Source organism: Pygoscelis adeliae, unplaced genomic scaffold (assembly GCF_000699105.1).
Source record: "Pygoscelis adeliae isolate BGI_AS28 unplaced genomic scaffold, ASM69910v1 Scaffold463, whole genome shotgun sequence".
In the NCBI taxonomy this organism is placed as follows: domain Eukaryota; kingdom Metazoa; phylum Chordata; class Aves; order Sphenisciformes; family Spheniscidae; genus Pygoscelis; species Pygoscelis adeliae.
The window spans coordinates 2,172,203-2,182,147 of NW_008824471.1; the positions used below are offsets into that span (position 1 = coordinate 2,172,203).

A 9,945-nucleotide genomic window follows, 5' to 3' on the forward strand; every position below is an offset into this window, starting at 1 on the left:
GCTGCAACAAGAGCAAGGTATTTGATTCGAGGTGGTGGTGGTGGGCGGAAATCAGCCCAGGAGACACTGCATTCTTGTAGACCAGTAGATAAGACAGTTACCATCTACTGAGATTGAAAAAAAGTGGAATTGCTTCTGTTAATGCAAGTTGCCATTCATTGTCAATTTATAATGCAAGTTTTCTGAAATAGTAACAGATGTAAACAGAAAGCAAGCCTCAAATCTTCAAGACCTACACCAGAATACCAGTAATGCTCTGAGACAGACTGCAAATTAAACCTCAGCCTTTCCAGTAGTTTCATTGTAACATTACAAAGGCTTATCAGCAGCTTAAACAGATAGTTGCAGCATAGCTAGCAGAGTGAACTGAGGCTGCTTGAAGTCAATTTTTCTTCTGCAGCAGGAACTGCAGGAGGAAGACAGAGATGAATGCTTGTCACATCTATACCTCACATTATGCTTAAGAAATACAATTCTGTGTTTGCATTGTTTTGGTCGCTGCTGTTTTCCAAAGCCTGAAAATAGCCATTATTTTTGGCCACAGCTCTTCCCAGAGAAGACAGTATAGAACACAGAACGAGTACAGCCTGCCAGCACTATTGGACAACAACAGAACAGTTACATGGTAAGACAGGAAGAGAAACTAGGAGCAGGTTGCGTTATGGAGTACTATGGCTAAAAAAATAATTTTAATAGCATATAGTTTTGAAGTAAGTTATTTTGTACATATAACACACATTAAACAAATACATATTGACAAAGGTTGCAGGTAAGATGATTCCCCCCCCCCCACCCCCACCGTACAGCACTGAATGTTCTGGTGACTTTGTTTTGCGACCTAAAATGTGATAAAGCCTATATGCATATAGGTGTTTGCATATTGTAAACTAGAACAGGCTGCCCAGTGTTCTTTTCAAATGTTAAAAAGAATTGTTACAACTTTTTTTTCCCCCAGAGATATAACAATCTTTAGTTAAAAAAAAGCCAAACAACTCTCAGTTGATGTTTTATCATGCTGTCATTACCTTGTCTTCTATTAACCCACCACTATCGATTTATTGATATTATGTTGACTTTAGACTGCAAGGTTTTTAGATTAGGAGACAATATAACAGATTCAGTGGTTGTGAAGACCTATGTATTTTGGGAGTCTGTGAAAGGGCATTCAAATCACTGAGCACTAAAATACAAACCACACAAATAACAATATTTGGTCTGTTATTTTTTTTTCAAATGTTGTAAATATACAGAGTGTAACAAAAAGTTCCATTTAAGTGGTACATCCAAAAGCAGCAGGTCACTAATATGCTCCTGGAAAAGATGCAACGTTTGTCCATTCTAGATAGGATTGTGATCAAATAACTGTGAATCCGTTACTTTCATCCTGTGTAGAAGGGCTCTTGTTACTTGCTAAATTTGTTTTCCTGTTTGGACAAGAAATCATCTAGCTAACAGTATCTCCGATTTTATTTAAATCATTTCTTATCAAAGTAATCTTCCAGAAGCGAAGGTGATCTTCCAAAAGACAGCAGCTTTAGATTTATAAGTTTATGTTCCTTATACTTTCCAAGACTTCATCATGGAACCAGGTTTCAGTAAACATATTAGAGTTTTGCAAAGCCTCAAAAAGACGCCTATAGTCTTCTGGGTATAACTTACGTGCTTCAGCATTTTTTGGAATTTCTAGCTCTCTCAGTAATTTGCCACCACTGTCCAAGCTCCATGAACTGAAACAAACAAAAATTATAATGGAGCACTTCTTTCTGTGAAAAATTAAAGAGCAAGAAACAGTATCTGAAGGTCCATTTCACTCTTTCGCAGCTTCTAGAAGTTGTTAAAGACTTGCTACAACACAACTTATTTTCAATCCATACTGCAAACAGGAAGAAACCTCTGCTGGTAAGACATACAAGTATGAAATAAAGCCCCCAGCCGACATAGACAATACCAAACCACCTAAGCCTCCTCATTAGAGGGTGGGTGCCCGCCCTCCCTCCCTCCTCTGCCCCAACTGCATAAGTCAGTAACAAGCATTACAGCATAAAAAGGGGTTATTCTTCAATGCCTGGCAAATTAAAGCCAAGGTCATCTTCAAGAATATGATTCAGTATAGCATGAGTTAGTGTCACTTACACCTCCTGGGTATTTTCTTCTATATATAAACAGATGTATCCACTGTCTCCCATCTACATCACTGCTATGAAAACTAGACCTTTATAAATGTGCATATAACTATTACCCAGACAAGAAAAGGTTGTATAAATACACAGAAGATGCACATTAGAAGCCTTCAAAGTTAGCTCCACTTCCTGGCTGAAGGATCAAGTGGAGATTAGGTACACCACTGAGCTTTAAGAAAGAAATCCATTAAGGCTCTTTGCACTTGTCTTTGCTAAATGAGTTACTGGAATTTATTAGGTTTTTGGGTGGTTTTTTTCCCTTTCTGGAAATTAAATTCCATAAACCACTACCAACAAATGAGAAATATATTAATTATTTTCATTAACAAGATGAAGTCAATGCTTTCCAGACTGCAAGCACTTCCCATTTATGGGAAACAGAAATCTACTGATCATTAAGCAAAGTGAATAACTCCAGTGTAATATAAAAAATAATAATTAAAGAGAGTTGCATAATTGGTAAATAAGTCTAAAGCCTAATTTTTTAATTAGATAACAGAAAGCCATTTGAGGACATTCCCACTCCACCTGCAATAACCTTCCGCTGTTTTCATTAGCATTACTTTGATGTCTGTTATAAACTGAAACTCTTTTTCAGCTTTTAATTTCTATACCTGCAAAACTCTTGGTGACTTTTATTATTATGTCTGTAAGGTGAGTGAAAACTTCTTGCCAATGCATGACCTCACCTCCATTGGAGGTACAAACAATTACTGCATATCTACATCCTAAATACTTGTCAACCTTCCTGTCAAACCTCAAGTTTTTATCATCTGTGAATACAGTCCAGGAACAGTCCCCAAAATATTGTATTGTGGGTTGCAAAACTGAAATCTTCTAGTCTACATGTAGATAATTAAAAAAAAAAGCTGTATTTCAGCTGCAAATAAATACTGCTTTGAGAACATTTTAATATTTTCCTATATTTCTCTGAAGTATAAAAACTGTAATTCTTTCTTACTTACTTTAATCTATCAGTAAGTCTAGACTTGGGTTTAGCAAGACACTGTTTCACCATGAAAATAAAGGTAGCTGAATTTGTGGGCTTCAAGCCTCCTGTAAACAGATTTTGCTGAGGAGTCAGTCGTACCAAACATAAATGGTCATTTGGCAGCCACTGCAAGAAGAACAAAACAAGCCACTGAAAAGTCATTTCAAGACAGTGTCTGTCTCTAGCTAAGAGTAAGCATTTCATCCGCGCCACCAGTAACATTTCTTAGAGAGTTTTAGAAGTCTTAACAAGACAATTTCATTGGAAGCTGTGGCTTTAAAATTTTGTTCTAGAGCAAAGATGCTTTACCTCCCCCTGCCCCCCAAATAAGAAAGAAAATAGGAAACAAAACAGACATACTATCGCTTCGGTTTTATTTTTATTTTTTAAGACTGGACTTTCTTAGTTGAAATAGACAATACAGGCTTGATGCGAGTTTTCAAGAGATTATATGGCCTATAATATTCCTGTAGTATGCAAGGTATCAGATCTACCTGCCTTTTGTATGTAAAGACGGAATTATTTTAGTGTAACACTAAGACAATATTGCAACTTGAAGATTTTATGAAATTGGGAGGGGGTGGAGTCTTTAACTGAAATAAATGTACTTCTGTATTGGCAGCAATGGATATATCGTCCAATAGATCTCACATTTGTCCTTCTCCTAAGGCTGTCACAATACATCTTCCATAATCCACCTGACATGCCTCTCTACATGGCTTTACAGCAACACACTTAAGTGTGTAAGGCACACCCAGTCACTTATATTCACTTATATTGTACAGTAACATTTCAGACAACACTCAATATACTATTGTAGCAGTTTTCTGGGGAGGGTAAAACCGAATATTAAGTATACATGCTTTTACATTATTGGAATTAAATAGAATTATTCTTATATTATACAAAGGAACATCATTACTTCTCTAAAAGAGAAAAGTAAAGAACTTTACACAGGGTATTTTTCCACTTCTCAAATTTAAGCTTTGAGACTTACACTTTTCAGCAATTAACTAGCACACGGAATTTACACTGGACATGTGAATACCCATTTTAATCAAAACCAGCAGCATGCTGATTGTGCTATTAGTTGTGGTAACACTTGTTTTGTTCAAGCAGGTAGGTGTGGCCCTGTCAGTAACTTATTTTGAAAAAGACTTCACCTGTTCACATCCCTTTATGCTGTTTATTCACTACATTTTTCCATCATAGACAATAAAGATACTAGTTTATTTCAGTTTCTAAGCTAGTAGCAATTCTTCACCCCTCTTCTGATGCATCTACATGCTGCCCATAAGTTTTAATTAGAAGAACACTTCTTAAAAAATACACTGTTCACAGCCAAAAAACCTTATGTGTAAATGCTGTTATAAAGTTATTTTAACCTTTAATTAAAGTGGCTTAGCTGTATCTCCAGAAGGAGAAAAGTGCACACAACAATCTTACCGTGCTTTTTGGTACCGCCAGTCCCCCATTTTTCAAATTAGTTACAAATGATGACCAAGGTTCCTATGGGAAGGAGAAAATATATTACAGAATTAAAGCGCTTTGTTAGAATTTGGAAAAACATTTACCATCAATCCTGTCAAATTAGAAGTTTACCCCGATTCTAAAATTTACTGTAAAACCATGAAATATATTAGAACTAAGGGGGGGAGGGGAAGTCAAGTAATAAGCACACAAAGGCCAGACTTGAAAGTGTTATTTAATCACATTCCTGATAAAGTATCTGAGTAGCACTGGCAAATTACTTATAATCAAATAGCTTGTATATATTACCATACATTAGTGGGGCTACCTACTGGTTTCAAGTTCAAAATTTGAACCAAAGCTAAAAACTGACAGCTGACCATAACAGCTGCTGTACTGAGTCCAAACAAAAGTCCCAGCAGCTCAATAACATGTCTCCTGAAGTAGCTACAAGCAGATGTATAGCAAACACTGTATGACCAGGGCATGCATATGTAATAGGTTCCTTGAACATCATCTTATTCTTCAACTCCTTAGTGTTTACTTTAATATACACCTCGTGGTATAAGGTATTTGGAAGACAATAGATAGTTAAACTTTTAATTTCAGATTAGCAAAACATTGAAACTATGAAGGTAGGTTCCTAGAAAAACAGAGCACAAACAAAGATAAATCTAAACAGGATAAAGTAAGCGAAAGTCGATGGCCATGTGCTCATGTGGAGGTAGGGAGACAACATAAAAAAACTTTTTAAAACTAAACCATAGCATGCTTGACAAGCTAAGATAGTTCTGACTAGCAGGAGGAGCAGGCCTGCTTAGAACATAAAGGCACCAAGACTGAGAAACATACTTCTACTGAACACAGCTCAGAAAGTCAAAAGCATACATGATGGCAAAATGCAGAGGACATAACAGAGAGCACACTATGACAGATTGGAAGAGCAGTCTTCTAGTCTCACAAAACCCCTAGCAAGATGGAAAGAGACTTCTGTTGCGCAAACATCTCCTTCTTACCTACCAGCTTCTGAGAATAAATGTTTGAGTGCAGTGGCTTATAATGAAAATACTGACATCATAGTTAATAATGATGCTGCTTAAGCGACAGAGTTTGACACAAACATGACTGTTTCAGGTTTTTACATCCAAAAGTTTCCAATAGTTCTCCAACTAATTTAAATGTCAAATTAGCTTCCAATTAGTTTACAACAGTAAAACACTATAAACCCTTTTCAAAAACATGTCCATAGCATTAGACCATGTCAGCTGGTACAAAAGACTTACTGTGTGCAGTAGCTGAATTTCACATCCTACTTGCCAAAGTACACTAAGTGCTTGGTAAGCCCTTGCTTCCCCAGGCTTTGCTGTTAATACCTAATAAAATGGCAAAGAAAGAGCAATTTTGTTGCAAAAACTAAGATTGCTTCTTTATCTAAGCAAATCCTTATATATATAACAAGTGGTAAGAAATTCATAGTTAAGTCTAAAATTCCAAGGTAAAGTTACATTAGGCCTCAAATACATACTTCATGCTATTTCAGTATATCTTGTCAGAACACATGATTAGAAGATGTTATAGCAGTCTAAGTAATTCTTCGCAGCAGTTATTTGGATAACTGAACTGCGTAGGAATTTCCAGCTTTTACTTTCCTGTCCCTTTTAAGGCAGAGAAGTTTCATGCAGAAGAGAAACAGGGATCATATTTTGTATAAAAACCATAACATGGGCAGAGTTATCAGCGCACACTGATAAGATAATATTCCCAATAAGGTACACAAGCAGAGTAAGCCAAACATCAGGTGACCTCACTGAACATTAAGCAGCTTGCGCAGTCATCATCCTGATCAATATTACAGATCAGACAACTCTTAGGCAAGAAAAAAAGAAAAACTTGTCATTATTCTCAAACAGGGCAAAGAAAGAAGTAAATTGTAGCAGGAAGATTTAACTTCCCATAACAGAATTAGAGCGCCTCGTCATATAATCAACCAAAAACCAAAACAATGATTCCAATTGCTTTTACTTAGGTACACAACTCTCATTTAACATGGTTCACAATAAAACCAGAAAACTTAATAAAAAACACAGTGACTGCATTAAATGAACAGGCTGCCCCCTATTTGCTCAAAAATCTGGCCATAAAACATACCATTTAAGTGGATATTTCAGTGGTGTCCAACCTGTCATTTCGCAGAAGAATATACTTAAAACTTAATTTTTTTCAGTAGGGTGCTAGACACAACACAGGCTGTGTAAGCACACCTAGAAGTCTTGCTTACTTCAAGTAACTAAAGGTTTGTGGCTCTGTATGAATCTCAGTTTCACAGAAAGAAAAGGTACCCTTGAACTATAAGTACAGTTCTAGAGGTTTGGGACAGCATAAATTAGGAACACATAACCCAGAAAGCTGCTCTGCACCTTAGTGTACAGAACCTTAATAATAAAGTGTGTGAATCACTCATACTTTGCCTCAGTTTTTTTCCGTACTGCATACAAAAGTGGCTCAAGAGGGCAAGCGCATCTCACTGAGTATGGTATTTAGTAACTGAATCCTCTTCACGAGGCGTTTTGAATTCAGTCTTCATTGACTATTACCTGCAACTAGTAAACAATTTTGTTGCACAAGCACATTACAGAATTTAAGCACCTCACAATTTACAATGGAAAGCAGCTAGTCTGCTGCTGCGTATCCTTCTCAAGGACCAGCCTTCACATTTGTAAGATTTGTGGTTACAGGACAACAGAATGTTTCTTGACAGTGCTATTACTGCATAAAGAGAACAAGTAGGAAACAGACAAAACTTAACAATTCTGGCAGAAAAAGAAATTCACTAGCAAAAACATTTAACTATACAATATAAATGTTTTTGTGTTCTGTGAAGCACTACTTATTCTTTACTACCTGTAAAATCTTACACGCACCTGGTACTCTTTTTCACTTATAAAGATGTTGAGTTCTGCTCTTCCGTATCTATATATGGAACTGCATTCATACAGGGCAAAAAGAAGCCTCCAAAGTGTGTTCCTTTCCTTTTTTTGCGGTAAGATTCCAAAAATTTTCACAGGTACATCTGTTTCAACAGTGTGTAAAAGTATCTTTACAATTTTGCAATCTCATTAATGCTAATGTCTAAACTACAAACAATTAAGAAAAGAAAAGTCTGTCAGCTCATGTTGTTCAAGAATGAATACAATTCAAGCTTTAGTCAAAGCTAAGCCCAGTTTGCATTAGACTAAACCTTTAATAAAGACAAGCAAATAGCTGAGATTTCATATTGCCACATGGGTTTTTTGAAGCTATGAAGAACCTAAATAAAGCTGAAATGTAGGAAATAATATCCATTAATCCAGCATACACATTAAATAGAACATATACCTCAAGCAAATCCCAAAGATTTTGCCAAACTGCCTATGCACCCTTCAAATGTATTTGTAACATGTGTGATCATATACATATACCTGCCCTCCAAGGAACTGCTGCTACACCCATGGTTTCAAAAAGTTTGTCAGAACACATAGCAGGTGGTTTCACCGTTCCAGTCACCAAAGGATCCAGTCTGAAGAAGTCACCGTAAATTACCTTTAATTGTCCATCCAGGCTATTCTCTAAGGACTGAATAAAATTAGTTTCAGTTGAAGAAATCTGGATGCAGTAACCTATCTTGCAAAACACCCAACCCAAAAAAAAAATAAAATGTTCAAGCACTACCTAAAATTGCTACGCAGTCAACAAGAGTCAAGTCTCAGAGCTGCTTCTTACAGCTGATAAAAAGAATAGCTTCCTTCATTGCGCCGGGCATTTTGACATATTTGTGCTGCTCAACCGGAGCTTTGAAACACATTCTTAAATTAGTAAGATGTTCTGCAGTGTTTTGCAAAAAAGCTATGCTCAACTAAGCAAACCACTGCATTTAATGATTTACAACTGGAATTCTTCATATATGCACAAAGAATGCCTTTTATACACATTTTAAGTCAGGTGAAAGTGAGTCGTTCCAAACTTCTACTTTACAGCATTGTAACACAATCCTTCTAGTGCAACTTCTGCAGCTATGTGTCTGAATCCATGCAAAGCCAAGGTCAACAGGAGAGGACAACACATGTAAGTGTCTTAATATTACCAGTCAATTGCAGGACGATAGATTAAATAATACCATGAGACAATCAGAATAACCAAGACTATTTTTCACAGATTTCTGACAGCTACCTACAGACATCCTGCTTAAACATACACAACTACACTGACTCCGATTAGTATTAGCCTCAAATTTATGCATGAAACTATTTATAGGAAGACTATGAATTTGAATTCCTGCATACACAAAATGTCAAATCAATTGATTATAAAATAGTCTGTTGCTGAATGCGCAATGTAAAACCAAACAATACTTATTATTATTAAGCATTATTTCAGATGTTACAAGTAACAATCACTGGCTAATTCGTTTTTGATCCAACAGTTATTACACAATGGTAAGTTAATTTCTTATTTTCCCTTTAATTCAGTTTTAGAAATGTGCTACTAAATCAAAAGTGTACCTGTAAGTTTGGAAGAAAAGCTGAGTTACTTTCTAGAGCTACCACTCTAACACCTGCATTGAGCAGAGTTCGGGTCAAGATTCCAGGACCTGAAGGGGGGAATAAAAAAAAAAAAAAAAAAAAAAGAAAAAAGTCCATTTTTTTCTAAGTGATTTCCTTTAGTGACTTTCCCAACACAACACTTGGGATATACCACCTTCAACAGGAGACAACTTGTGTTTGTTTAAACACACTTCAAAACAAGAGTTAGAAAAAAGATTTACATGCAGCCTGCCTGAGATTGCTCAGTGAATTACACTAAGCACAGCATTACAGTTAGATACTGAGGAACATTAGATATAATGTTTCAAGTATTTCTATTACTTTTTCTTCTGCCAGCTGAAATATGCTTTGAAACCTTACCCATGTTATCTCTACAGGTAAAATACCCTGTGCAGAAATGTAAAAAACCCACATTAAATAATGGCAGAGGGCTACCTATGTAATGGCCCACAGTCTCAGGCATGCTTTTACTGACAGAGATAAAGCTCGCCTACAAAACCAGAAATAGTACCTGGACAGAAATTTACATCTCTACTTACTCTATAGCCAAGTTTTAACACCAGTGACTCAAGTCTTCAGACTGAACACTCACTCATTCCCCCCGAAGCTCTGTATAAATGGACCCTCCCGCCGCCTACCCCAGGCATACCGCAGTGCCGCGACACCCAGGCGGCCCTGCCAGTCGCCAACGCCCGCCCCGGGCGGACACCAGGCCGGCAAGCCG

General features: G+C 36.7%; 1 protein-coding gene across 1 annotated transcript; it reads right to left on the reverse strand.

Moving 5' to 3' along the window:
* Window positions 1–1,116: 1,116 nt before the first annotated feature.
* On the reverse strand, window positions 1,117–9,940 carry TFB2M (transcription factor B2, mitochondrial; the record flags this gene model as incomplete). Its single annotated transcript, XM_009321270.1, has 8 exons — window positions 1,117–1,727; window positions 3,146–3,297; window positions 4,618–4,680; window positions 5,925–6,014; window positions 7,563–7,711; window positions 8,100–8,253; window positions 9,180–9,268; window positions 9,871–9,940. Coding segments are annotated over 8 exons (954 nt in total), but the record flags the coding sequence as incomplete, so codon positions are not given.
* Between the last annotated feature and the right edge of the window lie 5 nt (window positions 9,941–9,945).